Here is a 25,057-nt window from a genome sequence, read left to right as displayed (position 1 = left end):
ATCTGGCAGGTTTCCGTCTCCTGCGCGACGTCTCGCAGGATTAGTCGCGCGCCGAAGAAAGCGCCGACCCGCCGGGGTCTCGCGGGCCGCCGCACGCTCCCCCTCGGCCCGCGACCCGCCCGTCACCGTTAGCAACGCGGCCCGTTAGAGAGGTCCCTTCCCCCCCCCCGCCCGCTCCGAACAGAGGAGCGAAGGCCTGCTGGGAACAGGCGCGGGGCGGTAAAATACGCCGCAGACAGACCGCCGCGATGTTAATTATTATTCGGCCTGACTCGCTGCCAGCTGCCACTCCTGGAAACGATCAATCCCTCTTTACTGCTGTCCCTGGCTCGTTTTTTGTGATCAACTTTATTTTTTATTTCAGGAACGCTTCGATACAGAACATATCTTCCTCTTTTTTTTCCCCTTATAAACCCCCCACCTTCCAGGCCACGACACATTTCCAAATGACACAAGAACTCACACGTGCTGATATCCATGACTCTAGAAAATGGCTGGGCACTTTAACAAAATGATCTGATTAAAATGCAAAAATTCTGGAATTAAGTGGCCACCGTGATGGTGAAAATGTGTTACTTAGGCATACTCTGTGAGCAGACTTTTCCTCCCGCTAAATTCTTAGCTTGTTTTGAAGTTCATGACCGGAAAACGGGCACTAACACAAACATGGGTGTTGACAAGACCAGGGTCAAATACATAATTGCTTTGGATTCAAATACTTTTCAGCGCTTCATTGATGTTGCCTGGTGCAATTAAGCCAACCAGGAGGGCCAGGGTTTCGCACTTTTTCGAGAGAACTGCACCTGCTCCAACATCGGACAAGCTCAGTCATGCGTAGAAGAGTATTTCAATCCAAAACAATGACGTATTTGACCCAGGTCCGGTGTTCACAGAGGACGGACGTCCTGTTCCAAAGGACGGGCGTGGAATAAGCTGGCAGCGTTCCACCGTGATGCAATCACGGCGTTGTCGGGGGTGCCGCCTCGCCTCTGTACACTCCCGCGGTGGAGTTAAAACAGCTGTCAATCCCTCAATCAAAGCGCCTGCCTCAGCGTGACGCACTCTTTCAGCCCGGGCACCTTCGCCTTTCCCCGGCTCCGTGGCATTGGTATTCCCAGCGTTCCCGGGCCTTGTCGGAGCAGAGGAACGCCGAGCTGTCGAAGGTCCCTCCCTCTCTCTCGGTCACAGCCCCGGCTGTGACTAGACGGTCGCTCTGAGTGACCGCAGCGGCCTCGTGCAGGTCACTGGCGGTTCCTCTCAGACCGCGACCTCTACAAACAGCAGTTCTGGAACGGTCAGGTTTTGGGTTTAGCCGAGATAGTCGGAGTCCGCTGCATTTTTTATTAATTATTATTATAGATTAATCTTGTTTGCTGCCTCAATTAAGTTTAGTTTATTAAGTTTCCAATAAAGAGGAAATAAAAAAAAATGGTAGCCCTTTATTTTACAGCTTAATGGTTACCAAGTTTTTCCTGGGTGAATGGCAGCTACTTATCTGTAATTATTAGGCAGCCATTTTTGATTTTGAAGTCCTATGACAACTTCAGTGCTTCATGGCACTTATGGACTTTCTTTCATTGTACTCACCTCTGAAATCAGAACAATGACCTAATAATTGCTAAATAAGTACCTGTATTTAACCATAAAATACTGGGTTAATAACGGGCTGAAAAAGAAAGGGCTACCAAAAAAATCTAGGCCTTTTCATTGTCTGTTTTTTCAGCAAAACTTTCTTCCATTCAAGTGGGTCTTAGGGAGCTGTCATGCCATCAGCGAAGATAAACGATGGCCTCCTGATATCACCGCAGGAGAGCGTGTAGGCCTCTTTTTATTTACGGCGGCTGCAGGCTGCACTTGATAAGAATCCCACTCCAGACATCTTGGTGCCAAAAGCATGCGGAGTGGGACACCTCTCTGGCCAGGGTGGGAGTTAGCGCGTGGGATTTAGCGCGTGGGAGTTAGCGCGTGGGAGTTAGCGGGTGGGAGTTAGCGGGTGGGAGTTAGCGGGTGGGAGTTAGCGCGTGGGAGTTAGCGGGTGGGAGTTAGCGGGTGGGAGTTAGCGGGTGGGAGTTAGCGCGTGGTTTGGCCGTGGCTCTCATGCAGGGTCTGTGCACTGGCAGAAAAGGAAGCCGCGCGAGGTGTAACCATGGCGACCCTCGCGTTCGCCACACAGCTGACCGGACATGAGATGAGTGCAGAAGCTGAGTGAGAACCCCCCCTTCTGCACAGCACCAGAGAACTAAAATTGTTTATCCCACACAGACCAAACTCCTCTCTTCATCAACACAAACCGATAACCCCCTGGGTGCTACTAACACCCCTGTTCCAATGTCCTCGTCTCCAGGAATCTGATAAGGGCATACGACCCCCAGATCTAAAGATGACCTTTCACACTGATGTACTTTAGGTCACCTTGTATTACCCCGACACACATTGTTTTACTACAACTAGGATGGATGGATTGAGTGTAGCCTCAGATCTTAAAGAGTTATAACATTTATATTTTAAACATTTACAATTGTTTTACAGGTCATTATTTTGCTACTAGGAAATGAAGAAAAAAAAAAAGTAATTAGTTAAATTAGTTAGAAATTGGTATGAATTAGTATGAATGTGCCTTTGGTGTGGTCCAGAAATGTTAATTAACCGTCAACATGGCCGTTTGCCCCTGCACCGCAGAACAGACCAGCGTTTATTTAGTCTCCTAGAAAGGCAGACGCGAGCCAGAAGCCAGCCTATCAGAAAAAGAAGCACGTGTCAGAATGCACTACCCTGCGTATGCTCTCCTCAGCTGGGAGAGCCAGACCTCCACACAAACAGAACCGCGCTCTGAAAAACTGCAAGCCCACACCAGCATACGCGCCAACCACGCGGGGGGATTAAAGACAGACGCAGACGTCTGATCAGTCTGAAGGCCCGCGGGTTTGTAATCGCACTCTCGAGAATTAAGTTTTTTTTATTCAAGCTATTTTAGCGGTTCTCGTTCTAACGATATCGGGCAGATACGGGAATTCTGCATACAGCTGGTGATTAAAATTCTGTACCACTCCAGCGTGTCTGCTTGCGTCTTGAGTACTGGTAAATTTATAAAGGCAAGGAGGATCATGGGAAGTTTCGAGCCATCAAGTGAGAAGAAAAGGGGGCAAAACAAACGAGGAAATAAATGTGTGTGTCACACAGAGAGGGTCAGGTTTCGGCAAAAGTCTGCAGTTTACAACAGGCTAGTCAATGTGTAACAGCAGTTAATGAAATGGCGCCCTATCTCTGGCAGTTTTATAATAAGCTGAAAAGTCACTACGGCTGAAAGATATTTTTGTGTACAAGACTGAGCATGTTCAATAAACAAACCAAGCCACGACTGCATCTACTTTGTGTGCTTATGACTGTAAGTCAAATATAGATATTTTTCAGTTATCTATCCAATTTCCACACTGTGCATTTAGAAGGGACCTTGGGCCTTTTGGTAGGGTGACAAGAAAACAAGTGAACAAATATAGGAGAATGACAGGAGCAGTGGTTTTGTAGGTTGACTGCTTGTCTACTGGTTGCCAACAGCTCGTGTTTTGAATACAAATACAAAGTTTTACTCAGTCGAATACCCTCCAGGGTTATTTTTATTTATTTATATAGCTGATCTTCTCATTTTCAATAATGGCATTTAACAGTTTCAAGAGAAAGACGAATGTTTGCTTCCATCATACTTCCCATCACAAACTGCCATGGAAACCGTCCTAGGTCCGTAACCACAACTGCCTATGCAGGTCACTTCTATACTTTTTATTCTGTCAGACCCAAAATGAATAAATACTGAAATGAACGCAGCACCCCTGTGATATACCTCTTGATATACTTCACTAAGTACTAGCCCGAGGCAGGCTTTCAGATATGCACATCTTAATGTTAATATCAATTTACATTTCAAGTAGATCCAAGCAAGGGCTCCATGAAGTGATGCAGTACCTGAAAAGAATGGGATCTCCTGCAGGACGGCTGCTTGCTGAGCCAATGGGAAGTCATTCGGAGTGACGCACAGGTTAGTGAATTTCGACCTTCGCTATGAAGCCGGGGTAATGAAAAGAAAGCTTTTCCGTCAGTGTGGAGTCTGCAGTACAGTAGAAAGAGCTTTGAGCTGCAGGATCAGTCCTAGGACAGATAGCTGAAGGCAAGGGTAACTTCTGAGGGGGGGGATTGTGTGCCCTGGTTACAGGGATGTTGAAAAACAATGCTATGATTCTACACGAGCATATGCAATTCACAGTATTCGTCATACTTTTCAGCGCAAACTGCGGCGCAATTTGGGACACGGGCATACGAAGAACCGCTCTGGGCCTCTCGGTCCAGAGACGGCTGGCCTTCATCAAAGCAGGCCTTTGTTCAGACCACGGCTGTCCCATCCCCCATGGACCTACAGTACGACTGACACCCTGGGTGTCTGTGCCCCCAAACTGCCCTCCCAAGGGGCAGGCTTGACCTCCCCCCCTCCCCCCGCCCTTTCAGAGGAGAGACACGGGGCCCATCTGGGCCCTAACATAGATAAGGGCCCTGTGGCAGCGACATAGGTGGGGGGTGAGGTCACGGCGGCCAGCGACGGGCCTGGTGGAGCCTGGGAAACCCGCCAGAAGGCCGGCTTTATTGCATGTAGAGAAGCCCCTGTTATCAGCCGCGAGAAGCCCTGGCCTCCCTGCCAAAAGAGCAGCGGTTAATCTTTCACTTTGCTTGCTCTCATTTTGTTTTTTGAAAACCGGCCAAACGTGATTCGGAGCTTGTGCACGAGGAACTGGAGGCGACCTTGCTTCTTCGAAAACTGCCCAGAGATCTCGTGACGTACAGTAATTACAGTATTTCATATTGAGTATTTCAAGTTTCCTTTCTGCTTTTACCGGTTTCTGAGATATCGTTCTTCCCCCCTGAGGTGACCACACTGTTAACGTGTTTAGACACTTGGACTGAAGGTGGCAGACTACATTACATTACATTACATTATTGGCACACGCTCTTATCCAGAGCAACGTACAGTTGATTAGACTAAGCAGGAGACAATCCTCCCCTGGAGCAATGCAGAGTTAAGGGCCTTGCTCAAGGACCCAACGGCTGTGCAGATCTTATTGTGGCTACACCGGGATTAGAACCACCGACCTTGCGTGTCCCAGTCATTTACCTTAACCACTACACTACAGGCCGCCCCCAGACTACTTGACTCCATGTAATTATAGGAAAGAAATGTATAAACTGAATGCAGTACGCTACAGAAAGAATCAATGTGCAAGTAAAACTATTAGCAGACACTTTTATACATTTACGGATTCTATTTCTCTTCAAAGAACCGATTGTCTGTTCCACTGGTCATATAAAAGGCAATGCCCTGATACCCTTTGGTAACATATATACGGTTTCTTTTCGAAAGTAGAAGTTTTAATGCTTCACTAGAAATATCACCCATTCTTGAAAATAATCCATCAGATTTTCAGGGAATTGGCTTTTCATTTTCACATAATGCAAGGAGCAGAGATGAGCTTGCACAACTGTTGATAGGGAAAACAATATTTTATGGGCTTCTTTTAATAAAAGTCTCATGCTGAAGTCTGGGAAGAAGTTATATGATGGATAGAGAGAGAGAGAGATACTGAGAGAGTGCGAGAGAGAGAGAGATTATGCAGTACTTCAGAGAGCCTTGAGAAGGCATATAATAATTCAAATGAAATATATATACTCTGCATACAATTCTGACAGTTGATACCACTTCGCACATCAGCCACGCCATTCTGGCTCTCAAAATCTAAATCGGTAACATCAATGCGCTGATGCTGGAATGAGCTCGCTCTCTCCATAGCACAAGACTCCTGAAATAACTTCAATGTCTGGGGCTAAAATAAATGCGCGCACACTTTATTAGGTAGACCTGCACACCAGCTTGTTAACACAAATATGTAATCAGCCAAGCATGTGGCAGCAACTAATTGCATAAAAGCATGCAGACAGGGTCAAGAGGTTCAACTGTTTTTCATACCAAATGTCAGAATGGTGAAGGAATGTGATCTAAGTGACTTTGACCATGGAATGATTGTTGGTGCCAGACAGGGTGGTTTGAGTATTTCTGTAACTGTTGATCTCCTTGGATTATCATGCACAACAGTCTTTAGAGTTTGCAGAGAATAGTGCGGAAAAACAAAAAGCATCCAGTGAGCAGCAATTCTCTGGGCAGAAACACTTTGTTAATGAGAGAGGTCAGTGGAGAAGGGCCAGACTGGTCGAAGCTGACAGGAAGGTGACAGTAATGCAAATAACCACACATTACAACAGCGATATGCAGAAGAGCACAACACAACCTCTAAGTGGATAGGCTACAGCAGCAGAATACTTAATAAGTGTAACAAATAAGTCCAAATAAACTGAGTGTATGTGTATGGCTATGTGTCAATCTTGTGTACTGTGCATACCATGAAATATTTGTGATTAACTTGTTCATTTATTTGTGAGATGTTTTTAATCATTCACAGGGTGTGGATAATGTGCCTCATATTACGAAGTCCACTATTATCAGATCAGGGGGCGAATCAGGGTTATCTGCAAAATGCCTACTGACAGCAGCAACAGAGCCCACAGTATCCTACATACCACATAGCAAAACAGACACTCCAACAGTAAACGTCAAATGGTACAAATCACATGCGTTTTAGTCTTTCTGCTGGGGCACACATTTCCAAGGTACACACTGCTCTCCAACTGAAGGGAAAAAATGCAACTTCATGACAAAACAAACCTTATCTCTAAACCCTAGGGTGAAATCTTTTGAACTTTGACCAAAGCTCCAAAGGTAGCCACTAAAATGTGTGAGAAACCAACTTTTTTATACAACCTAAATCCAATTCTGACTTTGCAATTAGCAAAAGAAAACGATATCTACTGAAACCTACCTCGATGCTACACAAGCACACTCACTCTACATCTGATAATTTTGAGTGCAGTGTTCGACAATACGACCTTGTTTGGAGAAAGAACTTTGCGGGCGCATTGTAAAAACATTTTATCTGATAGATAATGAGATGGTATTCCTTCACCACTGAGGGATGAGAAACACCAGCCGTCAGAGGAACTGATAAGCAACCGACTGACTCACATTTCAGTTCTGTGAGTCACGTTCCTGTTTTAACTCCACAGTCCACAGTCAGTCACTCTCCAGTCGAGATGACACCTTCCCCAGCAGGCTGCCTGCGTATGGCAAGTGCGGTCTGGCCGCCAGCCGCTGGCTTTCTTGGGTAATAAGACGTTCTGCTTTCATACGCTGTCAAGTTTTTCCAGCAAACATTTACCTTCGTGCACTTCTGCGTTGAGCTAAAAGCATAGGACACTGCGCAGAAATTATGGTCGAATCTACCTGACCGCACCTAGAATGCCTTGTGTATGCCATAGATTAGTATAGCACTTATTTATAGTTATTGTTATCAGGGTATGCTAGTTGCTAAGTTGGTGTATTCTTCAAGGGTTCAAATTCAAATTGTGGTCACGCTAGGACTCGGAACTGTGCTTTCCTCTAGGGTCCTCATCGCACTTGTCCCTGGATTCAATTTGTACGTCGCTCTGGATTACAGTGTCTGCTAAATGCCTGTAATGTAATGTAATGTAATGTCATTTGAGTGGAAATTTGTTAAAAAAGACAAATATTAAAGTTATAATAGGTAAAATATTTGTGTTAAAACATTGTTACAAGGCCACCAGAGGGTGAGTCACTGATATGTTGACTCACCCTCTGTCTGTGTTTATACTGTTTAAATTCGGGTTTGAAAATATACAGTTGATGGGCCGGCAGTCTGTACCAAAACATTGTACAGCTGTACAATAATTAAAGCTCACTGGTGGAAAATTGGTTCTAATTGCCACAGCCAATGGCGTGGGGGGGGGTTCAACTTCAGCACGTTCGCAAAGAAGGGGGAGGGATAAACAATGTTGTGGTTTGAGGGCGTTTGTTGCTGAAATTCCTCCCTTGGCTGTTAGAAGTCCGAAAATTACCCACGGTACCTTTAATATCCAGAAGCCATCTGGGTAGAACATTTGTAGTTGTGGCGCATGGTTTAATCCCGGTGCGCGCTGCCCGGCGTGGCGGTGTCGGGGTAATGAACATGTGACATCAAACCAAGCGCGCAGACCCCGGTCCACGGTGCTTTGCAGTTTGATGTATTGCCTCTGCCAGGCCTGATTATGAGCAAACTGGCAGCGAGCGGGACGGGGATAATGGGGCCGCTTGTCCGCAGATTCCCTGCAGAACGCGGGGGACGGCCGACTGCAAATAAACGACACTTCCCCTATGCAAATGGCCCCTGTTGAGATTTCATATTAACTGACCCTCCGGACTGAAAATAAACCGGCCCCGCATTAAATTAAGAGAGGGGACCGGAGGATGATACATTTACGATGCGCACGTTTACGGTAAAACCCCGGATTCTGGTTCGAGGCCAATGAGAAAAGGAACCCCGTTAGTAATGGCTTCTGGCACGTACATTATTCAGCGGGAAATGGCTGAAAGTTCATTTTTCGACACGCCATCTCCCATACCGAGCTGCCATTTCAGGTGCTAGCTAAATTAATTTAGCACGGAACAGAGCAACTGAATACCTTTTCCCCGATGCTTTATTAAACACGGCTTCAGATGAGCAGTGCGCGTCGCGGGGGGCTGGGTTCGGGGGGAGGGGGGGTTGGGTACAGTGCTGGGAACAGAGGCTGCGTTTACAAATGAACTGTCTCCCTGTCGCGGCGGTTTCCAATGTTCTTTCGGCTGAGGTCGAGGGGGACACGGAGGCAAATGCCACTGTTAATGAATGCGGAGTGAATCGAGATCTTTGTCTGGCACCCCGTCGAGAACGAGGCGAGCGACTCTTGACTTTTCTGGTAGGTCGCCGTCAAAAAGTCCTCCATCACGTCTAATCAATAGCCGACTTCTCCTCCCCTCCTCCCCTCCACCCCTCCTCCCCTCCCTACCCCCCCCCCCCCACCCCGGCCGCCGGGACCAAGCGTGTCGCGAAGGCTGGGCCGAAGACGCTACCGAGCGCTACATCTCGACGAACGAGCCGGTTTAGCGCTAACCAAGCTGTCGGTTCGTAAGTGCGGCAGCACTAGCGACTACATTTCCCTCGCCCCCAAAAAAGAGCCACGTGTTAAAGCGCTTTAAAAAGCTATGCTCGCTGGAAACTCTTTATATTTAGAGTGTTGATGCCGTAGCCTAGAGGCTTGATGCCTCTTGTGCTTCACTCCCGAATGACAGCAGAGTGACTGCCACAGGCCCTCAGCCCACAGCTCACTCTCATTTACCCGTCAGCGCTTGGTTGTAAATTGACAGCTTTTTTTTTCCCCCATGTGACATTTGCACAGCATTGTAATTATCTCCATTCCAGGAAAGATGTAAAGAACCAAAAAAAAAAAGAAAAAGGACATGTAGCAAAGTGGTTCGGTCACGCCTGCATCGCCGATCTTTACGTGCTTGTTTGTACATCTTTCTCCCAGTCCAGTCCCACAAATTGCATGTGACTGCTATGCTTGCATGCTGAAATATGTCCACTAATAGTATGCATATCTGGGAGATTAGTGTGACAGTGAGTTATTTTTTCCCCAGTGCAATCTGGCATGCCATTTATTTCCATTTTCTCACGTTTCACAGAGGGAAGGTGTAGCTTATAAACCCGTAGTAAACATGCACGAATGCCAGCGATGCACATAGCAAAGAAGATGGTGTCCCTGAGCTTTGTTCATAAGTTTAAGCAATTTTTTTTTGTGACAGTTTTTTACTTTTTACTATACATAATTAGAATTGAATCCAGCTAAATTTACCCCCGTTTCAAATGTTGTTCATAAAAGGGAGTACGTGGATAGCCTCAGTGCTATACTCTAATAATATCAGACCTGCCTATCTTCTGCAAGATACGCAACAAGTCAATTACAGCTGATAACAATTAGAACTGGAGGTACAACAAAATAAGTGAAAAACATAATTAACTTGAAGGACTTCACTTGAAAAAGTTAAGAAATAAATGAAGGACATCAGGGCCACACAATGCAGTGGTTCAGAAGCAGGAATGTCTGGTTTCATATGAGATATAGAGATGGTGCGGCTGGAGAACGGCCTTGAAGCAGAGACTCAGACTGAGGTACATCTTGTGTACTGACAACAATGCCGAGGCCTGCTGCATCCAGAAACCAGACATATGCATTTACACGCACGCACGCACACACACTACACACACACACACACACACACACACGCGCGCGCATTTACACACACACACACACACATACATACATACACACACACGCACGCGCACACACACACACACACACACACACTCACACACATACACACACGCACACGCACACGCACGCGCACACACACACACACACACACACACATACACACACGCACATTTACACACACACACACAAACGCACACACACAGAACACACACACACACACACACACACACAACACCCACACACACACACACACACCCACGTGCACACACGCACATTTACACACACACACACAAACGCACACACACAGAACACACACACACACACACACACACACACACAACACCCACACACACACACACACACCCACGTGCACACACAGTCGCATTAGCAGACACAAACTTTCACAAAAAAATTTGACAATAAAATAGAATTAACAGACAGAAAGTTTTGCAAAGAGATTCACCTTTGAATTCCACCCTTTATCCCCTGTTGGGGGAAAATAAATTAATAAAAGAAGGTCAGGACACCTATAAAGATTTCGAGAGCCCGCTATCTCAATTTGCAACACTGGGCCCTTGCAGTGGTCAAATTCATTTACAGAACGCCAAAGAGCTCCAAGGTGAGGATCACGCTGCTTCAAAAGAGCCACGCGCTGCAAGGCCTGGGCTGATTTCAGCTAGGGGTAGTATTATGTAAAAAACAATGACGATATATGAACAAAGTTTTACTCTGAGTATCATAGAACAAAGAACACCGAAATGACACCTCTTCCTTATCTCGAGCAAACGTGTACAAAGCACGTCCCCTTGAGTTTCTCCTGAAAAGAGGAGGTCTCTGTTTAGAAAGTGTGCCCTCAACAAGACTGCCATAAGATGCTGAGATTAGCATAATATCTTTCATATCCATTCCAATATATTTCACATAAACAACATTACAGTTTGCGAAAGAAAAACAATATTTCTTGAGGAATATCTTAGTAGTAAGAGCTATTTTAAGAGGATTTCTAGAGGTGGAAATGATATTGCGAGCATTTATCTGATGGGGATAATAGATGCAGTCTCAATAGAATTAGGCTACATCTGATTCAGGGCTGACTTTAAATTTCATTACCACTTTCTAGCTTTCAACAAGCCTCAGGCACACTGCAAGGACCAGATTCCTCTTCAGCAGACAACACAATTCAGTTTGCAAAACATTTTGACATGCTGAAGCGCTACACCGCTCACACACATATACACACGCGTCCAACCACACGCTGTCAACTTAACCGTTTAAATATCAGTCCAATAACGTCCACAAAAGGCCAGTAAGCACTATCTGATGTTCCCTCTTCTAATTGCTCACTTGAGTTTTCTTCTGACTCAAAACCTTGCGAGGAATGTCAAGTCCTGCGAGTACCAATTTGCAAAGATGTGTCTTTTTGTGGCCACCTTTTGAGCGGCTAATGGTTGTCAAACAGTTTCAAAAAGAATAGGAAGGAAGAAAGTGTGATCTCCATGCAGATCTGTGCTGGAGAACAGGCCAGAGAGGAACTTTTGATTCTCTCCCTGGATGACAGAGTCATCGCGGCTGGAGGCCCGTCTTCAGGAGACGCCTCTCGTCGCCACGCTCACGGTCGCCGTGGCCGCCGCGGTTTCCACGGCGACGGCGGCGGCCGAGAAAGGCCCTGACGGCATAAGTCACGGTCTTACACGTGTTTGATTAGAGGAGCCCTCTGTACAATGCTCTCCGCGGGGTTCCAGCTAGCCTCCGCGAATAACAACGCCACGCCTTACTTCCTGTCAAAAACAAAAGGCCAGTCAGCGCAAGCAGGGCTTCCAAAAATCCCCCCCAACCCCCCCTCCCTTCGCCACTTTTATCCCCTCCCTGGGGGACCTTCATGCATTTCAATTGAGGGATTTCTCTGCATGACACACACACACACACACACACACACTGTGGTTTCTCCCCCCTGTTGTCCGGACATGCACCTATATTTCTCTCTCGCACATTCACGCCTCTTTGGGCACAGAAACTATTGTACTTGACCCCTCTGTGTGGCAAATAAATCATTTTGCACTGAATGGCAGGGCCACTGTCGTGGAGTTTCAGGGTGGGTGGGGGGGTGGGGCGGATTGGGATGGGAGTGAGTGGGGTGGGGGGGGGGGTTGTGAGCTTCACTTAAGAAGAGGGAGAGAGGGATAGAGAGAGAGGAGAGATCACAGAGCTGTGGATTTATCTCACAGCCGGAGAGAGGGCCAGTGAACGGGCATTAACATTCCGCAGGAGAAACGCTGGAGAACAGTGCACCACTTTAGCCATTCGCCCAAAACGCTCCAGTCCCCCGAAAATATAACAATCCCCCAAAAACCTTCTCTCACATTTTCCTTTTGCTTCTCAAAACCACAGCTATCATCTTGCATTGATTCGTTCAAGCGAGTCAAAGCAATAATAAGAAAGAAAAGAAAGAAAAGGCAGCCTTTCACGAAACTGTCCGCGGTGTTCTGGATTTGACAGACGCGCGTACGGGCAGATTAAGGGGAAGTTGCCCCGGGCAACAACCCCAGGTAAAAGTGCGGACGTTCTATCGGCCCACACTGCCGGCGACAACTTTGCTGGCGGCGCAGGAGGCTTTATTTGCTGTTTATTCACATCTATCTCTGCTTCCTTTATTATGCAAATGTTACCATGCAGCAACAGAGTCAAGCAGCCGCACAATCCTTGAGCAGAGGGAAAGTTATTAATTTGTCGCTTGACAGGGTATGTCTTCCCGTTCTCGAGAGCAGAGCGGAGCAATTGCTCTGTTTTATAATTGAAACTCCTAGGGTGACATTTCTTTGACGCTTTAGGTGGAAGCCAGACTCAGGTAAACAAAAGGAAGGGGAGAACGCGAGCAGTTTCTGGGTCTTTCTTCTTTCTTTCTTTTCGGAAGAAAGGTGAAGCATGAAAAAGTCGACTATATTACCCAAAAGCAACCCCTTCATCTCACCATGGCGATGGAGATCAAAGTTGACTTTTTTGGTATGTTTTCACCCTTAAACACAGAGGTTTCTCTTTGGCTTTGTAGAAACCCAAACAGAGCAGCTCCTGAAGAGGAACAAGGGCGGCTTCCTTCAGAGATACTACGCAGCGTGAGTCAGATACGAGACGTCCCGGGTTTCTGCCACATCAACCGAGACGCCGGGAGCACCGCGCCCCGTCCTCGCCCGGCACGGACGGTCCGGGGACCTCGTGTGACCTCCGTTCAGAACGTGAGAATCCGGCTGCATTTCCATTCCCCGCCCCCCCCTCCCTGTATCCCCCATTCTTACAACCCCCCCCCCCCCATGAGAGCCACAAATCACACAACATGTGAGAAAGGTTTTATTGCCGGGCCGGGTCTGGTTATCACGCAGACAAAGCAGGCTTTCACCCGTGATTTAGACACCTCTTGTAAACCGGCGCAGAACATGGGGGAGGAGCCGCATTAAATCTTGTCGCCGGCGACGCGGCATCCGTTAGCGTTCCGCGCCGTCGTCCGCCGGAAAGGCCCGGAAACGAGCCGCGGGGACATCCATCCTCGCGCCCACCGACTCCACGATGCGTATACGCCGTCTCCCACGGGAATGAAGCCGTGCGTCATCCTAGTCGCCGCACTATGCCATTGAGGTGACTTCCTGTTTCCTCTTCCCCCCCCCCCCCCCCCATCCAGTTCAGCCCGGGAACGAATAATCTCACCCATGTTCTCAGCCGACACGATCACGTCACGATCACACTGCGGAGGTGAAACTCTCTAACCTCATATCCCCCGTCAGAACAGCTAAAAAAGACAGCGACAAATCATCACCATGCAAATTGGAAGTGTTGAATAAAAAAAAAAGTTGATGTAATAAGAAGTTGATGTAATAATAGTAACCGGCAGAAAGAAATGCGAGTAAAGAAATGTCAAAGATATAACAGGCCGTAGGTGTTAGCGCCGGCTAATTCAGCAGAGAGGAGTGATTAAGGAGAACTCCGCATGACCCTGGTCAGGCATTCCGTTCCCTCCATGTTGTTGGTAATAAGTCTCGTCGAACACGGTCATCACCATAAAATGGCCACGCTTCGACGCACCCTTAATGGATTTTACCCAACGAGGTCTGGCCCTGTTCCTCCTTCCCTCAGCTCCGCTCAGACACACAGCCAATCTCCCCACAGCGCGTCTGTTATCTATCCGACTATCCCTCAAAAAAACATCAGTTAAAGTGGGGGAAAAAAAGAGTATATTCTGACATTTAAAAAGCGTCAAAAGTGATTTTTTACAACCAAAAAAAAAAAAAAAGGACTTTTGCTTTGGTTGCCATGGAATGCATAAAGGTTACATGGCTTTGAATGTCAGGCTTAAATTGGTGCAGTCGGGGGAATCGGATGACTTGCTGTTTGAATTCGATAAAGTTGTTAATGGCAGAGTGCTACCGTCACCACAGGACAGACGGATAGACTTCATAACAAACAGCGTGTCACGATTCTTTTGACATTAAAAGCAGTTCTGCCTTAGTGAATTGATAACAACATGAAATAGCCTGAAATCACAGAAGCAACTAGCACGTGCTGGATGGGAAAACAATGAAAATGGACACCCAACTGCATCCTCCCTCTGTATTGTTAACTTGTGTCCCTTTCAGGAACTCTCCTTCCCTTCTCTTAACGCGGGATTACATCGACACCTGCATTTAAAACAATGCTTCCGGTCGGGATTCATCAGAGCAGTTTAACAGCGGAGGAGCCTTATCTACCTCTCTCAGACTCACACGTCTTTTTCAAAGGTAACACATTACTTGATCTTCCGTCAGAAATAAAAGAAATATTCCAAGTGAAGAATTCCGAATCGATCCTAATTGCGCGCGGCTTCTGTTACAAAGGCCGGAGACGGAACGCGTGGATCAATTAAAAGAAATTGACGAATGATCGCGTCGTCAAAACCAGCGAGTACAAGGTAAATAACAGATTCGGAGTAAGTAATTGGGTGCTTCGCCGATCAATGTTAATTCTCCCCATGACTCCTGAATCGATTTATACATCAATACATTTGTATTATTGGACCCGGGGGTGTGTATAAGACAGCTAAAACGGCCCAATTAAACCCGGAATTAATGGCCAGGAATGCAGTCACGTTGCAGTCTCCTGGAAAATTCAATCTGCGCGCCCCAACCAAGTGGGCAGACGTCTGAGCCCCAGCACAAACAATTAAAACAGAGCGACCGCGTGTCGGGAAAAACCGACGCGCGCTAATGTTAGCTACCGCCCGTTCAGACACATCCAGCGCGGCTCGGTTTTACACTGATGGATGTTAAGCCGCAAAGTCAAATCGACCTTAATGTTTTAATACGCCCAATAAAATAGGCAACAGTCTGTAAATACGCTGTTATGATATATTCCATATCGCCTCCATTTTATAGGCTTGGTTTCTCAGTGACAGACTGAAAAGTGAGTCTATGGTAAGTAAAGGCTTTCTCCCCCTCTCTCTGGAAATTGATTTCCGTTAAGTGCCTCCTGACAGGCAGCTCTTAGTTTTTCACAATCTAATCGAAATCGGAACACCCCCAGTGGGAGCCCGGTGACGGCTGGAATTAAGAAGCATTTCTATAAACTTCGTGTCGCATTACGGAAAAGGGCCCCCGCGGCATGACGCCAATCCCTGTGTAGCGTGTGACTCAGACACGTCTCTCTCTCTCTCTCTCACTCTCACTCTCACTCTCTGTCTCTCTCCCTCTCCCTCTCTCTGTCTCTGTCTCTCTCTCTCTCTCACACTCTCTGTCTGTCTCTCTCTCACACACTCTCTCTCTCTCTCTCTCCCTCTCACTCTCTCTGTCTCTCTCACACTCTCTCTCTCTCTCTCTCCCTCTCACACTGCCTCTCGCTCTCTCACACTCTCTCTCCCTCTCACTCTCTCTCACTCTCTCTCTCTCCCTCTCACTCTCTCTCTCTCTCTCTCTCTCACACACTCTCTCTGTCTCTCTCTCACACTCTCTCTCTCTCCCTCTCACTCTCTCTCGCTCTCACACTCTCTCTCTCCTTCTCACTCTATCTCACTCTCTGTCTGTATCTCTCACACACTCTCTCTGTCTCTCTCTCCCTCTCACTCTCTCTCTCACACTCTCTCTCACACTGTCTTTCTCTCACTCTCTCTGTTTCTCTCTCACACTTTCTCTGTCTCTCACTCTCTCTCTCTCTCTCTCTCACACACTCTCTCTGTCTCACTCTCACACTCACTCTCTCTCTCTCTCTTTGTCTCTCACACTCTTACTCTCTCTCTCTCTCTCTCTCTCTCTCTCTCTCTCTGTCTCTCACACTCTCTCTCTCACTCAAAATTCCATGTCTATTCTCTTGGCATTGGAATTTCTTTTTTTTTTGGACATTTTTTTTCTACTCCAGTCGAGGGCCGGTCTGCGTACTGCTTTTTGTTCCAACCAATTGCCTTGTTTTTAATTTGCTGACAGCTCTATAAATGACCCTGGTTCAAGCCTGTACTTAGCACAGGCACAGATTTTACTTAGTAAAATCATTAAAAATAAAATCATTAGGATACACTTGCAGTCATAGCCAATACACAGGTCAGATAAAATATGATTGAGTCAATTAAATAATTAAGACCAGAAGTTGGCACAAAATCCTGAAATGGATCAGCCCTTGTTGTGCACCCCTGCGCTAAGTGCAGGACATCTTTGAGAATGAGAATCCGAATGAATAGAACCTCTTTGTAAATTACTTGAATGTCCGAGAAGTGTGTTTCAGTGGAATTGTCTCAATTCAGCCGAGTCACAATGAGGCCATTAGCAAATGAAGAACTGATCCCTCTGCAGCAGAAGGGTCAGAGGTCAGACAGAGGTGTGGGGGTGGGGTGAATGGGTGGGGAGGATGATCAGCAGATGTCTCTCTTAAGACAAAGCCATTTAACGGATCTGCTTTCCCCAGAAACCAGACCAGGTTTGGAATGCTTTGATTGTCCCCATTTACCTTTTCCCCCCAATATTAAACTTTCTATCATGGAACGGGCCTTATCACTTGTTCGGAAAACGTGCACTAATTAGTTTCCAAAACGAGCTCACGAAATATAAGCCATCCCAGTGTCAAAAGTAAACATTTTCCCTGTTTCCTATCGGTTTACAACTTCTGGAAGGTTCTGGAAGGTTATCTTCTTGTTTGATCCTCTTGTGCTTGCAGTCTTGCAGTCAACCTCATGATCTGCATATTTAGTTTGTTTTTCTTGTAAATGTATTCAGTTTTTATTTTTCGTCTTGTATAGAATTGTTTTTCTCATAGCACACCTGCACTGATGTTAGTTTAAGACTTCTGCTTTAGTTTTTCATGCATAAATAAAACTGAACAGAAAGAAATTAAGCAGCAGTAACTTAAAGGAGGACATCACATTCCAAGTGGCTGGAACATCAAACATAAAACATAAAATCTTTCTAATTTCTTGAGCACTAACAAAATATCATATCGGGTACACAACATCTGCTGTACAGGCTAAAGTCTTAGAGACCAAAATGACTGTTCATGCTGTGTTATTATCCCCAAAAAGACCACTCAAACATCAGTTCAATCATGTTAAATGAAGTAGTTTCATTACAAAGGCTGGCCTTTGACTGGGATCGATAGGAACCATATCATATTATGCTCCCCTAGGTCTACAAATGCACATCACAAATAAGTGTTAGTAAGTCAATTCAAATTAGTAAATGCAGCTATTAAGTGTTGTAGTACTGTTTCCCAAAAGAGCATTTTTTTATTTATTTGACACAGTCGTTTTATAATTTTTCATTTCCTCCACGTTAAACCCATTCTTCCCCCCTCAAATACTTCTCTCTGGAGGCTCCATAAATGTCTTGAACTTCGCTTTCAGTTGATGTAGGTCACATGATATTTACCATGCCGACAGAAGTCACTGTCAAACCACATGACATCACATGTCATATTTCAAAAACTGGGAGCTGGTACTCAAGGGGAGGGGGGGCGAGTGCACTTCCCCCTTCTGTAATCTAAACCTGACAGGAGTTCCAACGGTTCCAAACAGATAAGCATTTCTTTTTCCTTTCTAGCACAACAAAAGATAATAGATAAGAGCTGATGGGCAGAGATGCAAGAAAGCACGATTGTTGTGTTAGTCGCTAGAGAACTGCCACATCATATTATTATCACATCACTAAAAACGCTTGATTTTCCGACACGGATTATTTGACTGCAACAAAGGGATCGTGTGGAGCTACGGCGATGTTTGTGGAAGGGCACAGAGACACCAAACTTTACGCTTCCCACTTCATCCCCGTAATTACAGTCATGCTAGGTTTATATGTGGAAAGGTGAAGTGGCAAAACCTTGGTTTGCGAGAAGCGCGACATGCCTACACAAAGATGGGCGAGCACTTGGGCTGGTACGCAGAGCTTTCATTCAGGCATCACTTATGTGTGAAAGCGAGGCCTTCTAACACGCGCTCCTTGAGTGCTCGAAAGCTCCTTTTACAGACCTGAGCCTTTCAAAGCGACCCCCTTGCTCGCTCGTACCGCCCTGCTGCGGGCGCGCACAAACAAACACCCTCCGTTTGCGAGAGGCTTACAGTCTGCGGAGATATCTGAGAAAGAATCGCGGGTGGGGGGGGGGGGGGGGGGTGGGCGCTGAAAGGATTTTAACAGCGTGTCGTAACGGCGTGGCGGGTTAACAGCAACGCCGCCCTTCGCCACGCCCGCCACTATCTCGTCAGGAGGGTTTTACGACACGCTGTAACCGCTCACGTGGATTGTCTTTCGCCCTCCCCACTGCCCGGCGCTGTTCAAATAAAAACATCTGTGGCCGTTAAAGACGTTAGGCATTTTAAGCCAGGAGTGAGGTAGCCGGTCCCTCTTTTGTGAAGTTACTGCCCCGGGCCCTCTTTCCACCCAAAGGACAACACCGGCAGCTCAAAATAACCGCGAACATACACACAGGCCGACTCCACTTCACCGGGGTGGAGGTTACAAGATTCAGAGGACGGCACTCCAGGACTGTCTCCTGTATCTCAATGCGAAAGTTAGGCCCTTGAAATTTAACCTCTAACCTCAGACGAAGGGTACAACCTACAGCCACGTTTGCAATGATCCGCAGAGTGGTGAAAGAAGTTGTGGTGAAACGTGCACGCATTTTTTAAATTCCAAGATTAAATGTATATAAAAATATAATTTCCTCTGGGGATATCATGACCCTCTATCAATGGTGACAAAAGCTGCCACCGCTGCCATATCATTTCTCTCTTTCTCTCTCTTACCCTCCATCTCACTCCCACTCTCCCTCCCTCCCTCCCTCTCTTTTCTCCTTTGTTCTCCTTTCTGACGGAAGCTGGACAAGAAAAATGCGCCTGGAGAATGAAACACGTTTGTTTACATTCAAAAACGAGAAAAACCGGTCGCCGGCTCGTTTTCCTGCGCCCAAATCAACGAACAGCCATCCGTTATCTACATCCCCCCCCTCCCTTAACATCCAGGAAGTAGCTAAAACTTTATCAAATCGTAAGATAGTTGAAAACAAGGGTCTTTCAGTCATTTTATCTTTCTGGCTGTTATGACTCTCGTTCCTCAAGATATGAGAGTCTTAAAAAAACTATTAGGATCATTAATAAAGGGTAGAAATCTGAGGGTATATGTCAAGCTGAAATATAAATGCTTTTTTAAAATAATTTTTCTCCTCAATAAGTTGAGCTGCATCTTTTTGCAGCTTAGCATCAGAATGAATACACGTATGTGGGTGATTGAAATTCCTCTAAATGCAATTGGGCTGCTATCTCAGGCTCTCTGCAATGCTACCCTTGCAGAAAATCCTGTATTGTGTTGCCATACAGCTTGCTCAGTGCCTTCACAAGAGAGATGAGGCAGCGTGGTGCCCCCCCTAACAATGTACAAGGAAAATGATTTCACAATAGCGCACACTGGCTGCAACAAAACAGGCGTGTATTCTTCCGATTGCTTACATTTGCTGAGCAATAGCAAGGTCGAAGGGCCAGTTATTTAGATAAAATCAAACGAGCAGTGAACGAGGGGGAAACAGAGAGGCCAAAGCTCTATCGCTGTGGGCTGACAGTTGAATAAAATGAGGCTCAGTCTCCACCACCAACTCCATCTGACACCTCAAAGTCCACTGCATCTTTCCAAGAGGAAAAACTGCTCTGGTTATCAGACGAGCCAGTAGCGAAAGACCAATTCCAAACACTGTATCACGAAAACCTCAAGGACAACACCCTGATATTTTACAACAACATTCAATATTATACAGAGTTTTATTTTTTTATTGTATTTTATTGTTAATATTTATCAAGATGACATCCGTTAATCAAACATTTTAAGAGTGAACCTACTTTCGGTAGAATAAAACGGAAAATAAATAAAATGGAATGCTATTTTTTTTTTTGCTAACCTAGTATCAAACGACACCAAACGTCAGCGATGAGTAGACATCATTTGAAATACCAGGAATGGATAACATGACAGAATGACAGAATTTGCATTTTGCAAATAAGCCCAAAGAACTCCCATTAACCTCTCTGGAGAACTTTCATTAACCTCTCCCAGAGATCACACGGTGATGTCATGAAGCTGTACCACACAGTGCTGATGACTCACTCGCTAACACCACGTGAACATTACAACAGGTACACCCATTAGTTGCGGTATTACTTCCTTTGTAAGCAGTGATGATGCATTTAATCTTAGGTCACTATTTTAATGGCAGGCTGACAATGCGTGTGTGTGTGTGTGTGTGTGTGCGTGCGCGCGCGCGCGGGCGCGCGTCCCGGCATATGGAGGCTAATACCAATTCAGATTATTAGAAAGTAGAGAAACATTACTTTCCCCGTGTATCATTTTCAGAGATATTTTGATCACATTATTAAAAGCACTTGCAGGGAAGCACCGTGTTCTGTACGGAAACATTGGGGCTTCAATTCAGCAGAACGCAACAGTAATTCTCAGAACCCCTTCAAACTGCGCGTAAAGACCCGGGTATCGCCACAAACTCGGATTGATTTTTTTCCGACCAGACTACTCCAGAAACTGCGGTCAATAAAAGAATGACTAGATGAATGAGGGATTCCCGTGGTAGGAATATTTTCTCGCTAGAGGGCGAAAAGACCAGCAAAGTCGTCGCATGCCTGTGCTACTCTTGTTTGCGTGACTGCTTTCTCGAAATGACCGCAAACTTGCAACCATACACGAAACATTTAACGACCAACCACGGTTACTGACAGCTTAATCTTAAACTTAAATCCTGTCCACAGCTAATAAATCGCCAAAATAACTCAATCATGTTTTAAAAGCCGTAGTTATCCTGAGCCACTCTCCATTTAAACATATAAGCAGGGGGGAAAAGGTAGAACGTCATTTAATAAGAGATCTCTTTAATATATTTATTGAACAGTGTGGTAATGACACTATTGCTGTAATTAACTATTGTGAAGAAGCCCGCCTTCTATCAGGCGCAGTGTAAGGCGAGTTTCGCCGAGAGCCCACCTCACCCATTTGAGAGGCACTGAGGTACGGGTGGGCTATTCATTTTTTTCATTGACTGCATTAAAGCTTATACTAGCATGTCCGACCGCAATAGCAAGAATACTCTGCTTTGTACAGTTCAAAACCCTGAATGCGCTGCGCACAACCAAACCCTCATTTAAACGCCATAATTAGCCTACTTTCTGAAATAAAAACTTGTTGCTGCTGCATTATAATCGAGCAGTTATTTTTCAAAAACTACAACATGCCACAAAAACACTTAGCCTAATTCGATAAGCAATCGCTATAGTTCTACGTAAGTATTGGGAACCTTCGGAGCTGAAGACAGAGCATGATGCTCCTTAAAATCGTCGTTATATCGCATACTCCATCACCGTATGTTTAATACGTTGCCGACTATACTGAAGTATACCTTAATACAGTTAAATAACTATTTATATATTTATGCATATATATTTTAAAAAAATAGTTACCTTGAAGAAGCGTCACAGACAAGACGAAGGCGCCAACGTAGTACACTGTCGAATGCATCCTTAGAAAATAACCTTCCTTGGTCTTTTTTCCCCGATTTACCTGCAGTGCGAGTAAAACTCGAAGAGTTTATCTTTTCTCCGGTTAGAGGCAGAAATAAAAATAGATTTACGACTTCACTTTCTCTCAACGTGTTTATATTAAAGAAAGTAGGATTCTCTGTCTTATTTAATCAGACGGATCTTTAATTCCTGCCGTTTATTGTCTGTCTCCAGCCCTCTCCAGTATTTACGAGCAGGTGAAATGTAATCAGGGCCAGCTCGCCCGAAGGGTTTGAGCGAAGGCTCCGCCCCGGTCCCGCCTACCCTCTACCCCCAGCGGGGCAAAAGACCGACTTCACTCAGAGTAGGCTACTTACAGTTTAAACTTTTTCTGATTATTGTTTTTTTCTCGTTATGTCTGGCTATTTTACTTTTGTTGTTTTTTCCTCCCTCGACTGGACCTAGTACCAAGACTGTAAAGCATAAGGAAATACTATTCGCTACCAGGGCAAGGTTATTGGGAATAGTTCATAAAACAACGTGAATCCCTTAAATAATATGTAGGCTTAAGTAACTAAAGTGGTTTTGTATATTAAAGCGAAAGTTTCCTTATTCAACTTTTCCCTCTTTTTCAACTTGAGCAACAAGACCTCCTACAACCCGTGGTTGGTTTTTAATCAACTTGTAGACTCCAGCTGTTTAAATAGCAAGTATGCTTGGTTGTATTGATTTAAATTAAAACTACAATTGTGTTCTATTCCATCCAAGCCTTTCATACACAGTCGGGGTCTACGGAATTCAATTACTCTTAAATTAGTTCTGAAATTATAGGCGCGCGGCCACGTCTATGCACCACATTGCACCAAGCGAAATGGCGCGTGCTGTTATGAATGTTAACTGACGGAACCTCGAATCTATCTGTTGTGTGGAAGTATTGCTCTGGGAAGATCCAGAAATATATAAATGTTTTATCGAAATCTTTTATTGATATCCTTGATATCGTCATGTTTATGTAGCCTACGTACAGCGTGTTTGCCGTTTCATTTCCTTAGCTTTACGATACATTATGTTTGGCGCTGAATGATTCTGTAGGACTGGCCTTATATGTACAGTATATCAGAGTTAGATGATTTTAGCTAAATGTCAAACCTGTGAAAATGAATACGGAAGGCACTACACAATTATCCGTTATCAACGTTAATTCCATAGTTGTAGCCTACACGTAGTGAACACAGTGGAAAAATCGTGTGGCACCTGCTATGGCCTGTAGTTATGTGCTGTTTCATTTACCCAGAATCCCCCACAATGCCAGTCTGGGTTCTGATCTGATACTCTGAGAAGGTCATGACGTATGGATGACACCAACTTTGCCTTCTTCACCAAATCAAAGACATTTGACCAGGGTAGGAACTATAGACACTATCTATCATCTATAATCTGAGAACAAAAGCTATTACATGTTGTATCACTGTTCCTTATCCTTTATATATCCTTTCTACATTGTGCAGAAGTGGTTAAGGTAAATGACTGCGTAGTGGTTAAGGTAAATGACTGGGACACGCACGGTTGGTGGTTCTAATCCCAGTGTAGCCACAATAAGATCCGCACAGTTGGGTCCTTGAGCAAGGCCCTTAACCCTGCACTGCTCCTGCTTAGTCTAATCAACTGTATGTCGCTCTGGATAAGAGTGTCTGCCAAATGCCAATAATGTAATGTAAACTGCTTCTTGTGAGTATAAGTACCCGTATTGTACTGTGAAGTTGCACTGTCATCTTGCCTGTCTTTGCGTCTACTTAATGGGCCGAATTTGGCTCAGGCGGTAAGAGCAGTTGAATGGTTTCCGGTTCAATCCCGCCCTGGGTGTGTTGAAGTGTCCCTGAGCAAGACATCAAATGCTCCTGACAAGCTGGTTGGTCCCTTGCATGGCAGCTAACCGCCATTGGTGTATGAGTAGGTGAATGAGAAGCATCAATTGTACAGCGCTTTGGCTAAAGGTGCTATGTAAATGCCAACCATTTACCATTTATTAACTACTTCTAACTAAAACATATGCGGGAATTGCACCCCACCCCATAACAGAACCCCAAGCACCCCTCACTGCTTAAATAGGCTACTAAATTACTTCACTTTTTTGTTCACTGTTTATATTAACATGAGCTGGCATGAGCTAGTCCCGGCCACTCACGGCATGTTGCTTAAATGCGAAATGTTGGCCGTCATCAAATTATGAAATGTCTTTTATAGTGGCTACACTGACTTTGAATTGTGTGGCAATGACAAAGGCTGCTAAGCACCATTGAATCCGCAGAGATGAACCGGGCGTTCGCTCTGACAGCCCCCGCTGCACTCCATGCAGGCTGTGATACACACGGCTCAAACAGGCTGCAAATGCTTATGCGATTTGGTCCTGCCCCTCTTGCAGTGCCTCAATGAGTCAATGCCTGTCCTCTGGGTTTCTGAGCCATGCATTATCCCAGATGATCCCAGAGATGGTCCGGTGGGGATGGAGTCTGGCGAGCAGGCCACTCACTGCATAACCTTGTGGAAAAGTCCTCATTAAGCAGGTAATGTGAGGATGTGTGTATGAGAGAGAGAGAGAGAGAGAGTGTGTGTGTGTGTGTGTGTGTTTGTGTGTGTCTGCTTTGCATTGCTAAGCCCTCATGAATGGCAGTGAGATATCAGTGTAGCACCATTCAGTCAGGCTTCTGCCCTCCAAAACAGATAGACTCACCATGACGACTAGACCTGCACAGGCGCTCTGAATGAATGGGCCAATCAGACAAAATAATGAACTTCTCGTTGAACAACTTAATTTATTAGCATAACCAAATATTC

General features: G+C 45.6%; 1 protein-coding gene across 2 annotated transcripts in view; it reads right to left on the bottom strand.

Moving 5' to 3' along the window:
* LOC133108622 (CD166 antigen homolog) overlaps positions 1 to 22,468 on the bottom strand; it is a 60,509-nt gene extending 38,041 nt beyond the window's left edge. For both annotated transcript variants that reach the window (XM_061218237.1, XM_061218238.1), the window contains exon 1: positions 22,184 to 22,468. In XM_061218237.1, coding sequence (XP_061074221.1) covers positions 22,184 to 22,241 — 58 coding nt within the window. In that variant the 5' untranslated portion in view covers positions 22,242 to 22,468. The remainder of the gene's footprint in view (positions 1 to 22,183) is intronic.
* Positions 22,469 to 25,057: the final 2,589 nt, after the last annotated feature.

The sequence above is a fragment of the Conger conger genome, chromosome 13 (assembly GCF_963514075.1).
Source record: "Conger conger chromosome 13, fConCon1.1, whole genome shotgun sequence".
In the NCBI taxonomy this organism is placed as follows: domain Eukaryota; kingdom Metazoa; phylum Chordata; class Actinopteri; order Anguilliformes; family Congridae; genus Conger; species Conger conger.
The sequence above is the reverse complement of the archived record's forward strand: the minus strand, read 5'-3'. Positions and strand labels throughout refer to the sequence as shown.